The 24,089-nt window shown below is 36.9% G+C and overlaps 1 protein-coding gene across 3 annotated transcripts in view; it reads right to left on the bottom strand.

Moving 5' to 3' along the window:
* The window catches only part of LOC103139643 (replication protein A 70 kDa DNA-binding subunit-like), a 44,978-nt gene that overhangs the window by 14,402 nt on the left and 6,487 nt on the right, over positions 1 to 24,089 (bottom strand). For 2 of the 3 annotated variants that reach the window (XM_016672792.1, XM_016672798.1), the window contains exons 9-17: positions 22,165 to 22,267; positions 22,001 to 22,069; positions 17,607 to 17,799; positions 14,679 to 14,815; positions 14,036 to 14,184; positions 9,873 to 10,002; positions 2,963 to 3,139; positions 2,709 to 2,816; positions 2,306 to 2,503 (exon numbers count right to left, since the gene is read on the bottom strand). In XM_016672792.1, the coding sequence (XP_016528278.1) occupies positions 2,321 to 2,503; positions 2,709 to 2,816; positions 2,963 to 3,139; positions 9,873 to 10,002; positions 14,036 to 14,184; positions 14,679 to 14,815; positions 17,607 to 17,799; positions 22,001 to 22,069; positions 22,165 to 22,267 (1,249 nt within the window). In that variant the 3' untranslated portion in view covers positions 2,306 to 2,320. Of the gene's footprint in view, positions 1 to 2,305; positions 2,504 to 2,708; positions 2,817 to 2,962; positions 3,140 to 9,872; positions 10,003 to 14,035; positions 14,185 to 14,678; positions 14,816 to 17,606; positions 17,800 to 22,000; positions 22,070 to 22,164; positions 22,268 to 24,089 lie in introns of those variants that run through there. The other variant, XM_007554391.2, reaches the window with a different exon arrangement.

The raw sequence follows: 24,089 nt of genomic DNA on the forward strand, positions 1-24,089 counted from the left end.
AAAACACTTTTCATTACATGCACAGTGTGTTGCAACACACTGTAAATAACAGTGCAGCATACCCTCAAAGTAACAATTTTAACCCAGCCAGCCTACGTTGTGCATTAAAAGTTTTCGTGATGAAAACAAAAAAAGAAAAAGGTTAATGCTGACTCACTCTGATATGCACACTGTTCACCTGAGGAGAGCTGAGAAAGGTGGCTGACTGACCACTGACACAATGAACAGTGGCAACACAGCTACTGGCTCTCCTAAATACTTTATGACAGAAAATATTCACAATTTGAATTGTTTTTTTGTAGTCATGAATAAAATCTGCCAGCTAAAATGCTGTTTTATTAGTATTTGTTTTATGCATCTGTTCTGAACACTTATATCCACTTTGTGTAACAATTTTATACTTCTTCATTTAACTTCAGACAGTTAGAGAAAGGTTTAAAATTTAAACTTTAATCTGAAGGCGTATTGTTTTTTTTTTTTCTCTTTGTCTTGGGCGTGGGAGGTTGGTGCTTTAGACACAAATCTCTCCCACTGAGAACATTTTATTTTTGTAGCAATTTGGTCTTTAGAGGCTGCACTGGCATTTTTTCAGTCACTGGCAGGCATTCCTTCTTATTTTATGAAGTAAAGGATTGGATTAAAATTGCACAGGATTGCTTGAAGGGTTTCGTAAGGTCAAGACACAGATCCTTCAGAGATAAATCTGAATCTCAACTGCTTCTCCCAGTACACGCCCTTAGTGGCAATTTGGCCTTTGAATAATTAGGCTAATTAGCCTTAGACAGACAATAGCTAAATGCTAATTTGTGCCTAATTAAGAGAAATGAATCCACAGCTGTATTTGTTTTCTGCAATCCAAAGTGCACTGGCTACAAAACAACCCCCCTGTCGCTCTGTAACTAATTGAGATGATTCTGAGTTTATGCTGTGTGACTGACAGTGCTTTGTGATTACTTCGTGTTTGTGCATCTTGTTTGGTGGTTTCACAAGCTTAAGACTGCAGTTCAGTAAAAAACAAAAGATAATGACTTCTGTTTTACAAACGCGTAGTAGACATGCAACTCCTTTTGTAGTTTTATGGCAAACAATAACACCACAGATGCAACAGTTGCAGTGTTTAGGCTACTTAAAAATTAGGCCTTACAGTTTACCATCATTAAGAGATGTATTTAATTCTGTAATTTCTTATTTTTTCGCTCAACACAATGAGTTACACAGCTTTCTTTATTGGCTATAAGAAATCCACCTAAAAACTTCCGCACCGAAGAGCTGTTATTGCTAGAGTTAAGTAGCTGCTACATTTATAGAAAAAAATCAATGTCAGCCATTCATGGATAAAGCAGTCAAGCAGAAAATTGGCCAATTCTGTTCACCTGTGAAACAGCTAGTCTATCCATTAGTCCTGGGGAATGCTTAACACAATATCAAAGTTTATAAGTTTGACTTTGTTTTATAAAACAGCCTCATTTGGGATTGCTATGGTATCGACACTAGGTCAGTTTTAGCAAGCCGACCAACTAATCCACAAAAAATAAAAACTTCACTTGAAAAAAACAACAAAAAGGTGATGGGGTCAGGCGAACAGAGCAGCTTGGAAACATTTCTAGATCTGTACTGTAGGTGTTGTTTTATTTTAATATCAACAGCATTTTGGTTATTTAAAAACAAAAACAGCTTACTCAGCATTGCACCATAGAATCCCAATGAAAAGTTTGCTTATTAGTTCAATCCACATGTTTCGATACTTTACTTCTAATATCAATGATAATAGCCCAAAATTGTGTTTTTCTGAAAATGTTAAAGTTATAAAAGTCTAAGAAAGGGATCATCAATGCAGAATGTCGTATAGCTTACACAATCACAGCGAGGACTGCTGAGTCGACAGCTGACCAGACAACAGTCACGGACAGCCTCCCACAAGGAGAGGAGGGAGAAGAAGCTCTTTGTTCATTGAGTTTATATACAAGCAGCTTACAAGGAAGAAAATTTGTTATGGAAAAAGAACTAGTCCGTTGTAAAATTTGCATTTCATTGAAATTTTGATTAAATTTGTAATGAAATTTTATTCAAAATTGAATTCCAGGGTTCTTTGGGTCCAACTTTAGGTTTGTACAATCAATAATTGATCAATAATTGTTCCTATCTGTTGCCGTTAGTGGACAGTGCTTTATCAAATCCAATACATCAATCTTTATCCAATAAAGCTATGACTTCCAACTTCTGAATTGAATGACTAAAACAAATGTACTTTTCAACAATTTTCTATTTTTTTGAGGTGCACTTTTCTCAAAATTATGATGAACGAGACATGAGCTGCTAATCATACAAAGCAGTATTTTGTAGTCTTATGTCTTGGAAACAAGTGAATTCCTTTGCACCATATACTTATATACTTTTTCTGTTTATTGGTACTTACATTATACGTCTCCAGCTTGACTCGGTTCTTAAAGATGTGGGTAGAGAAGTTGGCTTTCTGGAAGACTTCATCAAACCCTTCCTCGTCCTTGGAAATACACACACACACACACGCACACACACACACACACACACACACACACACACACAAATATTCAGAGGTAAACAAAAAGTTTGGTGGAAACTCTAAAAGGAAGCAGTCCGTTATAGTTAGATCTCCTGGGCGAAATTGTTAAGAAGAACTGTCTGTGGCAGTTTCTCCTTTTGTGTGTGTGTGTGTGTCAGAGTCTCACTGTTTCTCTGAGCTGTCCCAGCTCTTCTGCCTTGCGACCCAGCAGGACCTCAGCTGTCTCCTGGAAGCATGTCACCCACTGGTTATCCCCGAAGTCTGCCAAGTTAGCCTGAGAGTCAAGACAGCGAGAGATGATGGGTAGGGCAAAACATTACTTCTGTTTGTCTGACTGTGTATTTGTGTCATCACTGAGAATAATCACTGCATGTTTGACAAGCATTAATGTTGTTTGTCCCATATGTGCATCATACTCACTGAAAGTAGGAGTCTATATTTGAAGTTGGGGAACTCTCTGTTACACTTCTCGCAGCGATAAAAACCATTCTGTTGATCTATGACCTTCTTGTTGCAGTCTGAAGACGGACAGGCTTGATACAAACAATTTTCTTTACGCATGTAAACTATAGTTGCCACGCAGCTAAAATAGTCTGCCTGAAAGACAAAAACGACAGAAAAAGAGGCTAAATCTAAATATTGAAAAGAGTCTGAGCAGTAAAAACAGACAGTAGTTTGGTTGCAGATGTATAGAAGAATAATTTTCCAGACCAAACAAGTCTTCGGGTTTAAGTTACTCTGCATCAATAACAACCCAACATAAAGAAGCAGCATTCAGTTTTCTTCCACAAAACTTGGCAAATGTCTATTTACTGTAACACCTCAAGCATATTTGATTATATTTTAAAGGTTTTACCCAAATACCGTAAAAAGATGATTGTTTATCATCAGTCAAATGTAGCCTGGACAAATTTTAAGAACTTTAAATGCCAAATTTATAAAAAAAAAAAAAAAAGACCCTGAACAGCAGGAATTACATCTACAATTTAACTTACCAGAGAATAAATGCTGTCCTTTGTTTGGTACCAAAAAAAGTGCTTAAATCACAAAAAGCAAGACTAGAGAAAAGAAACCCTGGTAATTAGTAAGAAAGTCAGAGTGTTGGAGCATTTATTTTCCCTATTTATGTCTTGCTGGATGCCGACAGTGCTGGCAGATGTTAAAACATGGAACTATCTGTAGTAGTCCATGTGACTGGCTTATAATTAAGTTGTTTCATTAAAATTTCAGAGCACACCCATCTGATTTCTACTTAAGAGGCTTAGACTTCAAGAAAACTTTGATATTAAGTTTGTATGTTTTTGGTTGCAGCTTCAGTGAGAGGGGGAATATAAGCTGCATAAATTAAATCACACACCATATTTAAGACATGGGGAAGCTTCCTGTCACCGACTGTAAGGTCTATAAGAAGCACATAATCGCATGGCGCAGTAAACACTCAAAATGTAGAGAACTAATAATCTTAATATGCTGTACATTATCACATATATTTTTTGACTTGGTTTAAGTTTAACTGTATGCATATTGATTGTTGTAGTAACAGAAAAGAATCCCTCTAGGTCTGATGGTTTTTAACATCACAACTAGAGGTTTGACATTTTGAAAAATGACAGACCCATTTACATAAATGCTACTCTTTAGTTACATTTTCCTTAGTTTATTAGCATAATGCTCCTCTTTTGCTGTTGCTCATTTGATCCCAAGAAAAGCCAAGTTTACGTGATTGCAAAAAGGGAAGCAAAAAAATATGACCTGTGTCTTAAAAATGTGTTATTAGTGCATTTATAAAAACAGCTTTTTTACATCTACACAGCAACAACTTACATGAGCCACTGACACCCAACACATTTAAATATCAAAAATATTTCAAGACTGCGATGAGGGTGGAAATAAATGCAATCCTTCTGTTTAACCTGCTCCTAGGTCATGTCATATGGATTTTTCAAACTTAAAAGCACATGTTTACGTGTGCTAGAAGAGAAAGTGCATTTGCCAAGACGGAATCAAACTTTTCAAAGTGAAAGGTGTTCAATGAATAGAGCGGAAGAAGATATCTCATCAAAGTGTTTGTTATGTAGGAGGCAACATCTTGTGAGATGAAAGGGATGCCAGGTGGCGAAGGCCTCAAGAACACAGTGAGTAATCACTAGTCCACAGCAGAGTCAAAAATCACAGAACAGTAGTGGGGTATGACGTCAGATTCTGCGGTTTGGACTTCTTTGCAGTCAGAACACGCAAAAAGATGAGTGGAAAAGTAACTATCTTATCCAGTTTGTGATCAGAAATAGTCATGACCTTCAATCCATTTGACACGATTGGACGTCAGGAACTACATTTGATCAAAATGGCATCAGAAAGGCCAGGATTGATGTGTCAAATCAACCCAAATAACTAGTTAAATCTAGAAAGATTGAAAGAAAACCAATTCAAATGAATAAACATAATGTAAGGAACCATAATTCCTAACAAAATAATGATAATAGAACAATTTCTCACCAATTAGACTTAAAAACAACATATCAAATAACAAAGTGAAAATTTATTCTATCTTTGAAATCTGGTGAATATTATTTGTGTATATATATTGTCAGATTTTTAATCAGTAGATCAACTGTGAAGAAATCTTGTCTGAAGTTATGCATTGTGTCAACCTTTCAATTTTGAAATAAAAGCAGTAAGACTTGATTATGAACTGTGGACATTTTTTTAAATGTAGAGGGTTTAAAAGAGCCCTGTGTAATTACTTTATGGTATAAAGTGTTATAATTGCAAATGTGTGAATCAATATTGAATGAAGATACTAAATTACAAATTTTACACAATGTGTGTGACTATTTTATAGTAAATGTGATTTTAGAAGCAGCATTTAAAGGTGCTGCATTTTACACACCTTTGGCCATGTCATTTAAATATCTGAAGTCAATTACTTTGATTGGTGAGCAAATATTTTATCAAATGTTCTGGCGACCGGTCCAGGGGGCACCCAGTTTCTTGCCCAATGACCCCTGGACACGGCACCAGCAACCCTGAGACCTGGCAAGGAAAAAGCATGAACAGGCAATGGTTGAATTATTTTTTTCTGTTTTAAATTATGGAAAAGGTAACACTCTGAAATCAAATGAAATGTTTCCTGGTGTTCAAAAACCCTTCTCATCCAGACTTGAAAAATGGAAAAACCTAATTCCATACATTTTAAGAGAGTAAAAACCTTGAAATAAAGACAAAAAGCCAAAGGGCTCCTTAAGTTCAAACAGCGACAGAGTAAATCGCAAAGGGTGCAAAAGGGCATAATTAAGAAAATCCAAATTGAAATTACATCCGACTTGGCACTGAATATCTAATTGGTGCCAAAAATTCAGCCCAACTGGTGCATGCAGGCTGTTTACACATCTCTATTTGACTTCCAGAAAATCTTGGAACAGCTCACAAAGAGCAGGAGGAGTTTGAGAAATCTTTGCATAATCGATGCAAGACGAGATGAATTTCTCCCTCTCTAATGCGAAAGCTGTGCTAATACATACAGACACACAAGCAAACTGACAAGTATACATGACTATAATGCAAGGTTATATGCAAACAACCAAATATTTACATGTGCAATGCAGACATAGTGACGCTAAACTTCCTTCTGTTACAAAATCAAATTAAAGTGTGCACAGTCAAACAAAATCAAATTAAAATGCAACGATGCAGCTGTAATTTAAACAGATATTAGCACCTTAGGCGGCAGAACTCACACTGCTAAAATCAACAGCTAAAAAGGAAAGAAATGTTAATTCTGAGGGGAAAAGGCTATTGCTCTCATCCTGTAGAGAAGCATGCCATTCCATTTCCATAAATATAAATACAAAAAAAAAAAACACACACACACACAGCAGATGAACAATGCTCTCTGCAAGAGGCAGCCCTCGAATGCACCTACATGCAAGCGTACAGGAATTTAAAATACTCATGGAAAATGTGATCCACATGCACGTATAGGAAACCAGAAAGAATTGATTTTTTCCAACAATACACCAGAGGGCATTTCTTCTCTAGAACAGACTTTAAACAAGATCCAGGAATTACAGCTAGAATATAAAACGCACACTAAACAACAAGCAGCAGCTAGAGCTGGGCCAGACTCATTACTAATGTTGGCCTAAATGAGTCTATCAAAGACTCTTTCTAGGATGTGGGCCAAAATCACACACATACTGAGAAACGCTGTTCCTCTGCTCTGCAAAGCATGATTCCTGCAAAGTGTTTTGTAAAAGCATCGGATGTGAAAAGGCCATTGTGTTTCCTGCATCCCTCATGAGGGGGCTAATGCTGTGCTGCATCCCCTCGACCTCTACACTTACTGTCACTCAGACTTTGAGCCCTCTGACACTTTTCCCCCTCTGGCCAATACTGACTCACAGTTTCATAATCTGTCCACCCATCCATTGACTCAGCGTCCATGCCACCGAGCAAGGACCCTTCAGAAACACTTAGTAAGAGGCTTTTTTTTTTTAATTAATTAGCAGAATTTCCCCCTTTAGCAACATCCCCACTCCTCATCAACACCACACTCCTACGCTCCCATAAGCATGCCTGCCTCGTCACATTTTAAAAGCAAACTGGAAGGATAAAGAAGTGGGGAGGCGATGTGGAAGGCAGTAGGTGGGTGGATGAGACAGAAATGAGGGCTTGCCGCATCTTCCTTATGATGGCAGAGTTAATGTGGACGTAAAGGACAGCAGGACCTTGACCAGGGGTTATTTCATCAATAGCAAAACATAATAAACACAATATTTCATAATTAAAGACTCCTGCTGAGGTCCTTTCTTTTCTTGCTGTATTCATTTACAAAGACTTTTAACAACATTTATACCCCTGGCACATTTTGAATGTTGCATTATAATTACAAACTTTAAATGGGGGCATTATGTAAAATCGACTTTTTTGAGCTTTACATTATGTTATGCAAATCTCCCGTGGCAACCACCCAGAGATGCCTAAACGCTTGCTCATTCAAAGCGCCGCCAACTCCACAAAGCATCTCTCCTCCAGCCTCCCCTACACAGCTCCTGCAGACTATCGGCAGCAGCAGTTAAGGCCTAGTCAAACTGTGCACCTACTGAGCTCATCGTAGGATCTACTGCGCTCTGAAAAACATTTTTTATAACTGGAGGTAACATAAATACCTGATTGTGCAATAAAATGCCACTATGTGTGAGGAAAATACATAAAAATGCCCCCTTAATTTATTCCACTGTGATTTTATGTCAAATACCAACTTAAGTAAAGCATAACTGAAGTGGAAAGAAAAAAATGACAGGATTTAAAATGTTTCAAAAAGGTTAAGAAAAGAAGGAAGCATTCCAGAAAAGGAAGGAGAATACATGGGAAAAAATAAGAATGATAACAAGTGTCTATATGTGTATTTTATCTTTTCATATTTACCCAGAAAAGAGGAATAGTGAAATCAAATCCTATAACTTTCCAATCTGTATAGAGACCCCAACAAACACACAAGCTGACTTAACTCCTTATTTAGCTGATGTCTGAGTCCAAATGATTGGACGAGACTCACATGCATGTTACATGTTTTTGATTTTATTTGTAAAAAAATACAAATAACAATGCATCATTCTCTGACTACTAAATGTGTAAAAGTGAAAAGGAGTAATAGTCTTGCAATGCTTCGTATGGAGAGAAAAACTTTTGGGGAAAGTCTTTTAATATCACCACTAGTAGCGTGTAGACGAAACCACTCAGAGATACGCAAACACAAACTGGATGTACGCGACTGACACACATTCTGCAATGTGAAAGTAGTTTTCATTCTTATCACACCAAATCCCAGTGTCACCTTCTGGCACCTAAATGTAATTAAAATTTACACGTGGAAGGGCAACCAAGTGAAAATCCACTTCACATAATTGATGTGGTTGCACATGACAAATTTAATGCTCATCCCAAAATCCCAAACACACACGCATATCTACATTAATTAGAAATGGATTGAACACTTATATCCCACACAACCGTCCTTCCCTAACATGCTCCTTTCCACACGCACACACACACGTGCACACACACACACCCACGCACACGCACACACACACACAGATAGATTCTAACACACTATCCAAATTATCCACCCCCAAAGATGGAGGAAACAGGTAGTATGCTAATTTGGATTGCTGCAAATTAGAAATATTCCATAGCTTTAACCAAAGCTGTAGCCTCAGAGTGTGTGATGAGAAGCCTTGTCCTCGCTTTTCAGTTCAATTACAGAAACAGCTGGGGGTGCACAGAGCTGAGAGCGAGCACAAGAGGAAAGAGGCCAAGACAAAAGAGGTAAAAATGAGAATTTCTCACTTTTAAACTCACCGTCCTGCACTGGAAAGTAAAACATTTCCAGTCGGCATCAAATTCTCAAGCTTTACTTCACCTCTCGCTTTAAGCCACCCTTGTTTTTTTTCCCGTCATCTCTACCATCTTGATCTCTTATATTCTTCAAAACAGATTCCTCTGTGTTGTGAAGTTAAAGTGGCAGTGCTTACGTTTTTTTCTTTTTTTGCAATCGAGTCGCTAGTCCACATTTTTATTCTATGCCTCTTTCCATTCTGGTAATATTATGCTCCTTAGGCTTCCTCTAGCACATAATTAGAAATTTTCATTAGAAATGACATTGATCTTCAAGCTATCCATAAGCAGCTTCCAGTTAAAAGCAAGGAAAGAGGAAAACTAATCTGAGATAAACTGAATTAATTAGATGGAAAGTTTAGCGAGCGCCAAATACCCCTTAGATGGACTCCAATTCTGGTTGAAACCAAGATAATTTTGCTCCGTTTCATTTCCTAAAATGGCAGATGGTTCACTTTAAGATCCACTCCACACAATTCCAATAGTACGTTCTTCCACAGTATAGCTATTTGTGAAGTGTTAATCCTTATTCAGTTAAAACAAATTGATAAACAAATTGTAGCTGCAAAGATTGGAAGACAAACAGGAGTGTAAACATTGTTTTTAAATGTAAAGGTTTTAAAATTGTTTTGTGTTTCCAATTCTGAAACTTAGAAAGACTTTGACAGGCATGTAAGAAAATGTAGCTTCAATATGTAGACATTTTGTGAATTACAATGTTGCTCCACGATTCCAAGACAAGCAAAACCCACTGATAGTTTTGATGCACTTCACTGGAGCTGGTGAGTTTGGATCAGTTGGGTTTGAAGGCGTCTCTCTAGATTCTGCTTTCATAAGAAATATGAAAGCAACAAGCAGACTGGTGTAGGGAACCCTAACATAAATGACCCTTCAGTAAATAAGAAGCTGCCATGTTTGCCTGTGTAGACTGTACCTTTTCTCCGTGTCCCATGTTTTCATTCTTAACATCGCTCAGCGTTTTCCAGTTCATCTTCGATCCAACACCGACTGACACGGTTTCTGTTAGCGACTGGCTGTCAACTGCATAACCTTCCCGGTCATACCTACAGAGGGAGCACAGAAAAACATAAAACAGACAGAAGTAATCGTGTGTAAATGTGGCACAGAAAGAAAACCTGATCATTTAAATGTATGGATTCTAATAACTTATTATAACGACTCCACAACATAACATTGCAATGATTTACAAAAACAACAACAGGTTGCAAAACTTTGAATTTATTGTACATTTTCTTCACATATAGTTAGAATCCCACAAAGGCTCAAATGTAAAGGTACATTCATACACTGGCAAAGAAACAATCCACCAACAACTGGGGGCTCTACAATGTGTTAACTTGACAAGGCTAAGGTCTATCAACATGTATTAAGGGATCATGATTGACTACTGATGGAAGTTTATTTCAATTACTGCACAATAAAAAAATGGTCACACCAAACAATTTTGTTAACTGCAAGTTTTCAGTTGTTTAACTGCTTTGCAAACATAAAAAACCCCCAAACAATCTCCTTCAGATGAAAGAAAGTAAGAAGGTGAAGCTGCTGGAACACTGATGTCCTCTGTCATCATTGAGGCCAGTTTCTTTTCTTCCATATTCATCATGTTCAACTATGACTGAAACTTGCACACAAACACAAGCCAAATCTCTGGAGAAAGGTTTTATTCATAGACAAAACTAAATTAAGGTGTTTGGCCAAAAGCAAGAAGGGTGATTGGATGATTAAGTGAGGCTATTAAATCCAAAAGCATTCATCAACTGTCAAGCAAGGTGACTGCAGCGCCATGCATGAGTTAGACAGAATAATGAAGGAGAACCAACTCCAAATTGTTGAGTTTCCCACAACTCAGAAACTAGATTGAAACTTGGACATAACTGGTTGTCCAACTGAGCTGTTCATCGTTATACAAATCATGTAGTCCGAGTCCAATCTGCTAAAGGGTGTTTACTCTATATTAGTGGAAATTTGTGTACTAATTTGAGCTTAAGTATAAATATAACTCTGTCCCAATATGGACTAGAGAAAATCCATAATAAAATCAAAAAGATTTTCGATTTAAAAAAGCTTTGGAGCTCCATGCTGCATCATTGTTCCACCCAGAAAAAAACAGTAGTTGAAATAAATCAATAAATGGTCCAAACTAATGACATTCATGCTAATGAGTGTTAAATGGTACTGTAGATGAGTCTCATGTGCTTTAACTAGTCATAATAAACTCATTCTCCTCAAAGTTTTGCATTTGAATAACTGTAAAAAACAAACATCAGTTGTGAACATTCGATGTGATTTAAAAAAATAAAGCTGTTAAAAGTTTGAGTAAGTAGTTTGTTAAAAGTTACTCGTTTGTCAGCAGTAGTAGAACTAGAAAGTCTCCTGTTCCCATATCTTATTGGCCACCAGATGATTACTTTGATTCTTTCTGACACAGATTTCTAACATCCACAGATGTATCCTTTCATATTATTTTTATACATTATAACTCTTAGTGCAACACTTGTTTTTTTATTCTGGGAATGCTCTGTATCTTTTAATTTCTCTTCCCTTTCATTAATCTACCAAAAACCTTCTTTCAGCAGTGATTTATTCCTCTGTGTTCAGGTTGAGTAGGCCAATAAAAGCATACTTGAGATTAAATCAGTTTTCTTCATTTATGAAACCAAGCCCTATCCTAATAATAAAAATAGCTGCTCATTGCAACACAAAAATAAAGTAAAATACACGCTCTCTTTGCAAAAGCTAAATGAAAACGCAGCAAACATTTTACCTCCTGAAAATAAACTTCCTGCTGCCAGCAAAAATGCAGAAAGGAGAACCAAACGACAGTGCAGATCGGCGGGAAACGTCAGCGATTAGAGAAGAATGGAGGCAGTGAAGAAAGGAAGAAAGTCCCATTCACACTTTTGAGCATCAGCATTAGTTACGTATGTCACGTAAAGGTTGTGAAAAATAAAATTGCTGGATGAATAAAACCTAAACTGGAACTACAAAAGGACCAAATGCTTCCGTCAAGTAACAAACAAAAGCCTTTGTTAGCCTGTTTTCTAACTTTAAAGCTGCTTGATGGCTCACTGTTGCTTTTAAGAGAAACTCATGCACACGAAAGCATTCTTTCACACACACAGGAAAAAAAATCCAAAATGCAATTTTTTTTCCCCCTGTGGCCAGAATTAGGAACAGTCTTAATAAGTGAATGAGTCATAACTCAAAATCCCTCCACAGGAGCTGCTAATAGGAATCCAGTTTGATCCTGCTCAACGAGCTTTAGAGAACAGGCGGCAGCAGTTCAGAGCTGGAATCCAGGAATAAATATCCGCTTCTGGTATTCCATCAATCCAATGTCGACTAGAAACCCGCTGAGACTCGGGCGGCACAAATCAACGGTCTCATGACACTAATCGGGGCTTTTCCACCTCTGTTTGCTTATTATTGTGTGCGTATAAGAAATAGTTCTAGGTTTGGCTATAATATCCTATTTTTTAGGATATGCTGACCACACAGCAAAATGATAAATTAGTATAGTCTTTAAAAGGTTTTCTAACCCCTTTAAGTTTTTCACAGTTTGTAAAGTTACAAACATGGGATTTTAGATTAGAGGCCAACACAAAATAGCAAAGTGGAAGGAAAATGATACTCAGTTTTGTACATACAAAAAGTTTGGAGTGCTTTTGCATTCAGCCCCCAAAAACCCAGTGCAACGAGTTATCAAGACACCTAAACAGAGCCACCAAGTGTCTGTAGTACAAACACAGAATAACTATTAGGGCTGCAGTTAATCATATTAGTAATTGAGTATGCCATTGAATATCAAGTCATTTGATTTAAAAAAAAATATATATTCTTGAGATTTTTCATTTAACAACTTAAGGTTATTTTGTACAATATTTGCGTTGCATGAAAAATGCAAATAATTGAATTTATTTTTAAATAAATGACAAAATTATTTCATTTATTTTGTCATTTAAACAATTTTAAAATGACAAAAATTTTAGATGCTTTTTAGCATTCCTTTAGTTTATGCTTGACCCTTTGTACCAAAAGATGCATCTGCAGCTAAAATACTTCTTCAGACATCAACATGTGCATGTTCTTTCGGTAAGTACTGTCTTCTTTGAGGGCGTAAGGCGTTTGTTAAAAAATGGTAGAGAAGTAAAACTGTCATGACAACCAAGGAGCACACCAGAAAGGTCAGGCAGAAAGTTGCAGAAAAGTTTAAAGCAGGGTTGGGTAATAAATGATGATCCAGGGAGGACTGTTCAATAAATTATCTGCTAATGGCAAACGTGTGACACCAGTGCAAACTGACGAGGACCTGGCTGTCAAAACTGACAGAAAAACTGTCAAGAGGTTCTTGGTAATTCTGAAGGCACTGCAGGCATCCACAGCGCAGGTGGGAAAATCTGCAGACAGGAAATGTATGCAAAATGCTCTGCAGCAGAAAAATACAACTGTGCATGACCCTGACCACACCATCTGCATCAGTGAAATGTGGCAGTGACTATATTAACTCAAACACATCATTTGAGTTGATTGGAAGATGGAGATTATATGCAAAACAAACTAATGAGAGACTATACAAGACTTGAAGCAGGGTCAAAGGTTCCCATTCTATGATCACAATGACCCTAAACGTGAACGGTACAGTTCAAGTTCAGACCTACATCAAAATGAGAATTTGTGGCAAGGCTTGCCATTCAATATGGGGAGGGATTCAATGTCTACATGTGCAAGTCTGTTGGGTGAAATACTTTCTAAGATTTTCAACCAGGACTGCGTAGAAAAGTGGCTCTACAAATTATTAATTCAAAGGGGCTAAATCCAATAAATGACAAAAAATAATTTTTAAAACTTGTGTTACTTATGTGTTGGTCAAGGGCGCAAATCCCACTGAAGGTTGAGGTTTTAACGTGGCAAAATGTGTGAGATTTCAAAAATGATTAAGAGTTTTGTAGAAAGATATTTCTTTCTTGTCTTGAGCAGAATCAGTGACAGAGTCTTAGAAAATCTGTAATTTGTGGACATATTTCTGTATGTGATTATCAGCTTGTGTGATTGTCGGTGTACATCAGCGCGACTCACCAGGCCCTGAGTCTGAAGGCTTCGGGTAAATCTGGGTTCACCATGATTGTAGAACTGAACAAAGCTGTGAGAGATATGCCTCGAAAATCAGACAAGCGAGCTCCTTTGATAGCAACAACAGGCTGTCCGGAGTCGTCAAACTTTTCCGCCTGGAGAAGAAACAGAAAAAGACGTCATAGACTGATATAGTGGACAGAATGGGAGACAGAAAGAGAGAGAGGTCTTACATGTTAATCTCTGGCTCCAACTTTTAGCCACTGGAATATCAGCTAAAGTTTACTTTAATAATTAGGCAAACTACAAGTTCATTTTAAACTCATTTCCAGAGCTTGGTAAAGAGGACGGATTAGCTTGGGCTGATCAAATGAGCTTGGAGAAGGATGGTGCCATTTTAGCCCCATGTGTCAAATCAGAGTGTCTGGTCCAACACAGCACTGAAGGTCACAAGAGTGATTTAAACGATCCAACAGCCCAGAAAAGCAAATCAAAGTGCTCTGTATGCAAGACCACCCACACATCACAGATGCATAAATGCATGGGCTCCTTCAAAAACCCAGTTAATTACAGTTGGCTCAATGTGTTTTTATGATGCATTATAAATCCAGTCATGGATGCATACAGGGAGGGAGATTATAGCTCTTACCTCTTCTCCCCACAGTGTGACTGTCACCACTTTGCCAGTGGTGTCTATTAGGCTGATGGCCCTCTTGGAGACTTCCCTGCTGGTCTTAGTGGTGATACGGGATACATCCTCTGCACTGTTGCACACTCCAATTATATCTAAAGGCACACAATCAAATCTCTCCTGACATATAGCTTACAAAAAAAAGGAAAGCAAACATTGTTCCGGTGAGAAGTTTACATATCAGCAGGAAAGCTGTAGTATGTAACTTTTATTAAAAAAAAAAATAAAATAAAAAATCGTAATTTTTTTTACACATTTGTTGAAAACATCACTATATTGTAACATTATGAGAGACAGATAATCTGTTAAAAAGAAAAAAAAAAGAAATCAGTTCCCCTGTGTTTTCCCAGAGCCAACTAGAAACAACCAATCAGAGCAAGGGGGAGGGTCTTAACGCTGTCAATCAATCATGCGACGCTACGGGGTCCAGAACAAAACCACTTTTACGTCACCATGGACTGAGAAAGGTTTCAAAAACTTCAACTGATTACAAGACGACAAATTAAGTTTGCAGATGTCATGCTAAGAAAACAAAGGCTCTAAAATCAGTGCCAGATTCTATGAAGGAGATGGCAGCATCATGCTGAGGGTCTGTTTTGGTGCAATTGATCTTAATTTATTGCACAAGGTTGATGGAACAATGAAGGAAAAGAGCTGACCTCAAAACTCTCAAATTTCAGCACAAATTAACAGATAAAATCAGGGTGTTTCTGCAGGACAACTATAAACAAGACGAACAATTTTATTTTTGTTTAAAAATCAAAAAAGTTTAACCAAACCGTTCGAAAGAATAGCTAATAGGCAAAAATGTATGTAATCTTCATGCTGATGATCTGCACTGAATGTAAACTTCTCAACAAAAATAGAGGAAACATGTAAGGAATGTTTCTGATCTTTCTAATTAGTGTTGGTGTAAATTGGGTTGTACTCTAGCCTGACTTTATGCAGAAAAGATCAAGCTTTGGCAAATCCATCAAATATCAGGAGAATTAATAATAACATCACAACAGGCTAGCTAACTCTTGCTCCTTACTCAGAAATCACAACAAACTAACTCATTTCTTATTCATGTTTCCCATCACGTTCAAGGCTTTAACACTTCATTCAGGATTACACAACTGAAGAGCAGAGACTGCAGAAGACATGGCTCTACAATGCACAACAGCATAATTCAAATGAATTGGTGAAGAGCTCATCATAAATCAAAGAGGAATCTTACAAGGTGGCTTAAAATAAAAGGAGACAAATATTAATGTGCAGTTCCTACACAAGTAGTCTTTTCTCAGATTTTTTATTTATTTACCTAAAGCTTAATCAATCATAAACACAGTCCTCTAAAGTCTTACTTTAAACATATTTATGTATAAAATTCCTTCCTTATTTTTTTAGGAAAAACCTGTTTCTTAATAACTGTCATAATTAGCATAAATTAAATTAAACCATATTGCATTTCCCTCTTTCTTGAACTTTTTCTGACACACCGGACCTATGCATGTAGGACTATCAGTCCTACATGCATAGTAATAAAAATATCTCTGCCTCCATTTGTATGCAACATGATACAAACAAGAATGTAAAATAAATAAAGCCCTTCGGTACAACGAGTGTCCAAAATCTCAACCAGCCTTAAGGATTTGTGATAGCCAACTGTCTGCCACGGCTGGTCCCCATACATTAAATAAGCAGCCAATATCCTAAAACCGGCTTTGCAAATGACCCTTTTCTTCATTCTGCACTTTCTGTTAACCTTTATCTAAATTCTTGCCCACTCCTTCATCCCTTGCGTTTGCTCTCTGTCAGTGTTCTCTCAGACTCGCTTAATTCCATTATGATTGAAACGATGTCATCCACCTATGAACTCCATTATCAAACAGGAACAGGCTGACAGTTCTCATTACTATGTTATAATCCCATATTTAACAAAGGGATAGAGTGGGAAGGATCAGTGAGGGGAAACAGGAGAGACGACAGATTAGGATGTGCAACACTGGCCCTACATAACCAGTGCAAACATGTTTCTTTACCTTAACTACTCAGTGAGTCTCTAAGATGTGAACTGATATGATGTGATGGCATTCACTACTTTGCCTTTGCAATTATGTGGTTGTCTTGTTATTCTAGTAAGTGGCAAATTCTGCATGCAATTCTGTCAAACATGAATCTAAGGCAGATGTTCTTGATTACTATGATAACACATTTAATGGTTGGTACTAATGTCAATATCAATTTAAAAGAACTTCATCTGTCAAAGACATGGGAAGAAAAAATAAAAGTAATATCTTCCCACTGAGACCGTATCTCCTGTGTTAAATGTTGCTACTTTAGTCATTGCCAAATGCAAAAGGGAACAGTGCAAGTAGTCCTTACATGTCTGTAGAGAAATGATGCACAGTTTATATTTATTTTTTTTACTTCAGAGAAATGTCAAATTTTGTTTAAATGGTGTGAGTTAAACATTCAGTCTTTCAAATGATCCGATGGGTGGGACCAAGAGAGGCGATCTGTGTTACCGTGGGAAACTTACATAAAATCTGATTGGTTAGTCATTGTTCCATTAAAAGTTAAACTCATGAAATAAAATATTTTGTCACCTATAAGTAGAACGGCTGAAAAAAAATAGTGAAAAAATAATCAGACATGAAACTTGGAATGAAGGAACAGAAATTAAAAAAACTGAATTAACTTTGCATTTATCCTTAATTCTCATGTTAGAGCATTAAAGATCACTAATAGGGTTATGATAGCAGACAATAACTAATATCGATCATCAAAATACTTTGAAAAAACCTTTTAACACTTAATTTTAACATGGTTGCTTGATGTTGTATTTATTAAAAATGAAGAGGAAATATTTTTTAGGCTGAATTTATAAGCAGTGTTCCTTACCAACGATGGAGTCTTTGTCTCGGTTTTCCAGCTCTCCAATGGGCACAAAGTCGCACTGCATTACTGGGACATCCTGACCGTCCGTACAGGGTACGATAGATGAATGAGCGTGGAGGGTCATCTCGTAGTCGTTCTTCAGTGTCGTATACTGTTTGTTGGCTACCTTCAGAGTCGCCTTCGAGATGTAGTACACCTGGAGAAAAGAAACGGGTCAGCAAAATGCACCAACATTATAAAATTAGATTTAATTAAACACATTGAGGAAACGATGAAGAGACTGACAGATCAACCCGCAAAGGAAATTTACTCTACAAAAACAGCCTCTGTTCAAGCAAAACTTCCTCATAAGAATGGAAAACCCTTCGGGTCAAACTGAGGCCCAGTGTCCCCATCAGCCCCATCACTTCTCTAATTCACCAGAAAATAAGCAGCAGTTGAGAGTGACTCTGCTTAACAGCATAATTTAAACTCAATCTGCTAGGCACTCTTCTTCATTTACACTCTCAAGGCTCCAATATCCCACCTCTCTCTCTGCCTCTGGGTTTGTTTCTCTGAATCTTTCCTTTCCTTCGCTCCTTCCTGCCTTTCCTTCCGTTTTCATTTAGCTCACACAGAGGAGCAGGAAACTTCTGTAAGTAGTATTATGACTGCTTCAAGCCTCTCACACACTCCAGCTTGGTCTGTCAACACTTGGAACATGAAGAACATAAAGACCACTCATTTATTTGGAGGGCAGAGGGCACAAATTGGATCTAGGTCTAAGTTAAGGAATCACTGTTGGAGGCTGATGCCAGAGTTAATTCGACAATCAAAATATTGACCAGGGTTAATTGATGAATTTGGTGGGTAAGTGCCATAAATCATGCTGGCCGCCTTTCAGATGCTGGTAATCCCACACGTCTACAGCAATGCAAACAGCATTAGTGTTTGCAGTATGGGGACAGAACATTTCCAAGCGTCATGCTCTTATGTTTTTTGGCCCATGGTAGCCAAAACTGGCAGTTTAAACTTTATACAGGTGCAGATGAGATAGAATATCATTGAAAAGTAAATTTACTTTAGTAACAAAGAAATTCATACACCATTTAATTACACAGTTATATTATTTCAGTTCTTAATTTAATCTAATTTTTCGTAATTATTGCTTCCATCTTTAAAAAAAAACAAAAAACTAAAAAAACAAATCAGGTTTGTTTTTTCCATTAACTGGGTTTCTTACTGTTGATGGACTGCTTTGTTCACTCTGGGATAAACTAAACACACTGGACCAACAACAACAGATCACTGCAAATTATCAACGACTGTGGAAACTTCACATAGGAACTTTTAATTTCCCTCCTGACTGTGGGATCTTGATTTCCAACTAAAATGCATGAATTTGTTGCTCTGAAGACCTGTAACAATTCTTTTAGTCCATTTCCTCAAATCTTTTAATAGGCTTGGGTGCACAATCTTCACATCATTTGGGTGTAAAGGTTTGTAATACAACTTTTTGCTTTTGAATTCAATTTCATAAGTCAAATCAACCATGATATTCTAATTTTTTTCCAAGATGCACTTGTAATACTATTAAAAAATGTTTCCATGCCACTAAAGAACAGCCAAGTATATTAAAAATATGTCAACGTTATCTTAAAACTGTTTCTGTTAATACGAAACACCACAAATGTGCTATATAATTTTCAAGTCATGTTGCAGCAGCCTGTAACTACAATGCAATGAAAGGTCACCACTTCCTACATGCTGGATTTTAATTGCTTATTTCAGTTGCTCTAATGTAGCATAATGGCTGGTGATTTGTTTTTAAATGGGCTACTAACAGACACTACAAGCAGCTTTTAGTATAGGAAGATGATCAGTCTGAGTCCATCTGTAACACAAGGTGAAACAGAAAAGTTGAACTGAATGTGGAACTGAGGTTTCCTCTTAAGGTTGCCGTTACCCGTTTCTTATGAATGATAGGATAACCTTTAATGAATTTTTGACATAAATGTAGTCAGTTCAGAGGGCAGTAAGAGTTATGTAACAGAAAGTGGCGGTAGAAAACATAATTTTTTTCTATAGGACAATAAATGCCAATGTTTACTGTTGCAAGGTCATGAACCAACATCCTCTGGCTTAGGTTTCTGCAAACATTTTTTATAGACCTCAGGGTCTATAAAAGCAAATGCTTTGTCAGTAAAAAAAAATAGTTATTGTTTTGATTCCCCAACTATGCACTTGAAAAGAAGAGAGGCTTGTAGTGCAATGAGACTGTTTGTAGTTACAGGCACTTCTGTGACTGAGTTACTTTTGGGATGGCATTTTTAGCTATTTAAAAAAAATGATGCCATGTAGTGCTTTCTCCCTGTCCATCAAAATGACGAATAAGGTCATAAAAATTCAGAGATTTTTGGGAGGAGATCTCCTAGTACTCAGTCCCTCAGCAGCGAGGGTGTCTGAATGATCACAGACACACAGTTTGATAGTGTATGTTGTTGAGGTCAGCACTGATGTTGACATTCTCCGAGGGGAGGTGTATTTGATGGATATCATCATTCGTGTACGTACAAGGGGAAAAAAAAAAGCAAAACCTTATAGCAGCCAAGAAAAGATTAAAAGTTTGTTAATAATGCAAATCCAAATAGATACAGGGTCAACGGGAGATCTTAGCTTGGCATTGTTTGATTAAATAAAACATTCCTGTAGACCTTCTGCTTGTTCTCATACAGATTTATCTTTCCTTCAGAAATAATTTTGGCTATAAAAAAGTGTCTAATGTATTCAGGTGCTGTTTTGACCAGCTTAGTGCTTCAACTTCTTATTGATATTCAAAATGTAAAGCACAAAACACTGCAGGATGAGTGGTATATTAGAGCAGATTGAAGTCAGCACAGCAACAGTCAGACAAGCCAACAACAGAACTGGCACAAAAATGTAATTGCTGTGAACTGGAGGGCCAATCTCAAATGGAAAATAAAATTAGCATAAATCAGTCAAAAGCAGAGTAGCTTGCCCTTTTGCACATTGACGAGCAAGGTGAAATGCACACAGTATCTCCAAATATAAATGACTTTCAATTTATATTCCAGCTGCTAATGGCAGAAAGTAGAGCTAAACAATGCATCAATCTGTAATTGTCACAATATCTTTGTGTCCATTCTGAAAATCTCAAAGGATGAATTGAACATAATATTGTGTAGGTCATTGCATTTTCAAGGACGTGCAGTGATGCTCTGAATACAAATAGTATAATATAAGATCAGATAATCTAAAGGGGAAAAAAGGAGTGAGGGGCACATAAAGGTTTCCATTACAATTCACAAACACAAAATGCTTAGATTTATAAAAAGTGGAGGAAAATTTGTCATGATGGCTTTAACAATAATAAATATTGTCAGTATCAACCAGAATTTCTGCTTTTCCCTTAATTAATATAAAAATTTGACTCATTAGTCCAGGTGACTGATGCAGATACAGTTTAAAAAGCATTTTTGGTAACATTTTTACTCATACTGGGCCTTTCAAAATACACAGACAAATTAAAATGAAAAATGAAAATCATAAGCTATCCATATTTTAACAAGCAAGATGTTTTAAATGAGAATAAAAAAACAAACAATATCAGGACAACGTTAATAGAAAATTATCAACCTCAAACTTTATCAGTCTTTTATTCAATTTTAAACCTTCAAAATAAAAATCCAGTAGAAATGATCCACTGGATCATTGTCAGATGATATAGCTGCTCAGGTAAAATGGGAGCTTTACCATTACATAGAAATCACTAATTTGCAAGTATTACATATTCAGAAATCTTAGACAGAAACAATCTTAATCCTAATTATTTGACAAAATAAATTACAGAAGAGAAAATATATTACCATTGAAGCTTGCTGACTTTTTATATTCAAAAGGGCTTCCTGAAAATGCATTAAAGCTGTAAAAATACCTGGAATATTTAGTGAATCCAGGATTTTTATTGTCTGTTCCTGAAACAGGTGTTACAAGTCATTTAAATCACAGCAGTGCATCGCAGCACATCTATGCCAATCCTCTCATCTGCATGCTCTGCCACCACAGTACCCACTGTGCATCCTTACAAACTGAAACAGCAAGACTAGCAGTCATTTCTAAAAAAAAAAAAAACATTTCTATTGAAGGTTTTTTTATATTGCAGTCAGCAAGTCACCTTATATTACCTAAAAAACTTATCCTATGAATAGATTTAAAATGGCAGTGATTCACTGATGACAAAGATTTCAATCAATCTAAAAGCAAATAACTATGTGGAAGTATGGGTTTGAATAGTTCTGGCAACTCATGAACCAGTAAGGAACAAAACACTCAAAATATTATATTTTTATATAACAAAAAGCTCTTATTATGTAAAGGATTCTTATGAATGTCCTCACCTTGCCTTGCTCCAACAGAGCAAAAAACTTGTCCACTTCATTGTTGAAGGCTGTGATCCTGATTTCACCCTGTTGACCAGCAAGGCATATTGCATGGATAAAGCAAAAACACCACCATGTGTGACATGCACAATACAAACAAACGTTAGCACATCTCTACTCACACTCTCATCCACGACCTCAAAGGAGAAGAGCTTGCCCTCCCCTCTGGAGTTACTCCAGTTGCGGATATTGGATTTGTTTGTGACTCTGGCTCTGATAGTCCACCTAGAGGCAAATGGTACAAAAGCTGATCAGTTTGTAGGCAGCAGATGCTAATAGAGGGTGAGGTGCAGGCGGTTTTTGTTGAAGAACTTCCTCAAAATGGATCCATAAAGCCACTTTCAAAACATATCCACATGATTATTTACTAACACCGAACCACTTTAACATTTTGTACCATTACCTTCCTTAAACAAAAAACAAAAGAATCGTAATAGAGAGACATTTGACCATTTCTGTTTGCACAATTTCTCAGACTGTCTTAGAAGTTTGCCTGGTTCAGCACACTTGACTAAAATGAATGATTCATTATAAAGCCCGACCAAACTTGATGTTATATTCAACAGTTAATTTAGTAATTTATTCAGCTGTATAAGGCCAAAAGCCCGTCTAAACATGAGAGACACTGGTCCTTAAAGTCTGAGTCTACAATCACTGCCCATGATGATCCAGAGTCTCAGGCTCTCTTTCTTCAAATGTTTCCTATAATATTCAGATGTGGTGAGATGACCATGGAAGGATGTTAATTTTGTGTCTGGTGAACAGATCACTGTCCAGCTGAATGACACCATGAGAGAGAAAGGGAGACTGCTATAAGTGTTCTTCATTTTAGTTTATGGCTCCAATGGTGATTATTACACCATTCATCTGTATGCGGAAATTTCCCAATTATAAAAACAAAATTTGCAGGAATTGATTTTATAATATGCAATACCCATAATCCACAAGTGAATTTCAGGCCCTGCATATCATTAAACAATTCAAAGAAATTGGGAATGAAAGCTTTTAAAGTTTCAAGAAAGGAAAATTAACTTTCTCCTCAAAGTTCAAACTTGGTACGTCTACAAACAACTGAATGCATTTATAAATATATGCATTTAAAAAAATATAGTTCTTATTCTTGTTTAAGCAAGTCTGGAAACTCTCCACTTTTCCAGCTTTCTGATCTCTGTGCTAAAACAGTGGAGGACATACACAATGTAACTTATGCAAATAAACCCCCCATTATGAGGATGATCCAGAGAGAGCACGATATGGAGAGGACCGCCACACCCGGGTTTACGACAGCCAGAAGTCAAAGTAGATGGCCAAAAGAAGTATAACTGCAATATGTCCAACTCAGGCAAAAATGTTTAACTTTTTTTCCACTCAAGCCTTCCTGCATGAAGCACAACTGCTGACACCATCTGTTTCACTCACCATGGGTCCTTCTCAACATCAAAGCAAGAACAGTCATCAGTTTATTACAACACCTACAGGCACATTATCTTGTAGCTTGCAATTTCACACACATTTATGTTATCAGAGCACAAACATGGAGAGTTAAAAATTTACCTTTGCTCTAATCTGGACAACTGTTCTGAAACAGAAACAACTGCACTAAATGCCAAAAACAAATGTTTAACAAAAAGATTTTAAAAAAGAAATGAAATTGAACACTCTGAGGAGAAAATATAAGAGTGAAGGAAAAGGGACACAGACAAGGTTGGCCAAATCCCCAAAGGGCCAAATAACAGAATCAAAACCTCAGCAGCAGCCCATAAAGACCCAGCAGTACCTGCCTTTAAAAAAACAGAATCCATTTCTGAGGCAAGATCAGTCATTTTATTTCATTTCCATGCAAATGGATTGAAATACATGCACACGCTCAAGTCCACACAGCCACTCACATTTGTATAAAAATAATAAAAAAGAAATGCTTACACATGCATGCACCGACACACGTTTTCAAAAATGCCCTACAGTGTTTCAGAGAAATGGCAGCAAAAACGAACCAGCCACAAAATCAGAGAACATACTGTGGCTGATTGCTGAGCAATGATGAAAA

The sequence above is a fragment of the Poecilia formosa genome, unplaced genomic scaffold, assembly GCF_000485575.1.
Source record: "Poecilia formosa unplaced genomic scaffold, Poecilia_formosa-5.1.2 Scaffold3, whole genome shotgun sequence".
Classification (NCBI taxonomy): Eukaryota; Metazoa; Chordata; class Actinopteri; order Cyprinodontiformes; family Poeciliidae; genus Poecilia; species Poecilia formosa.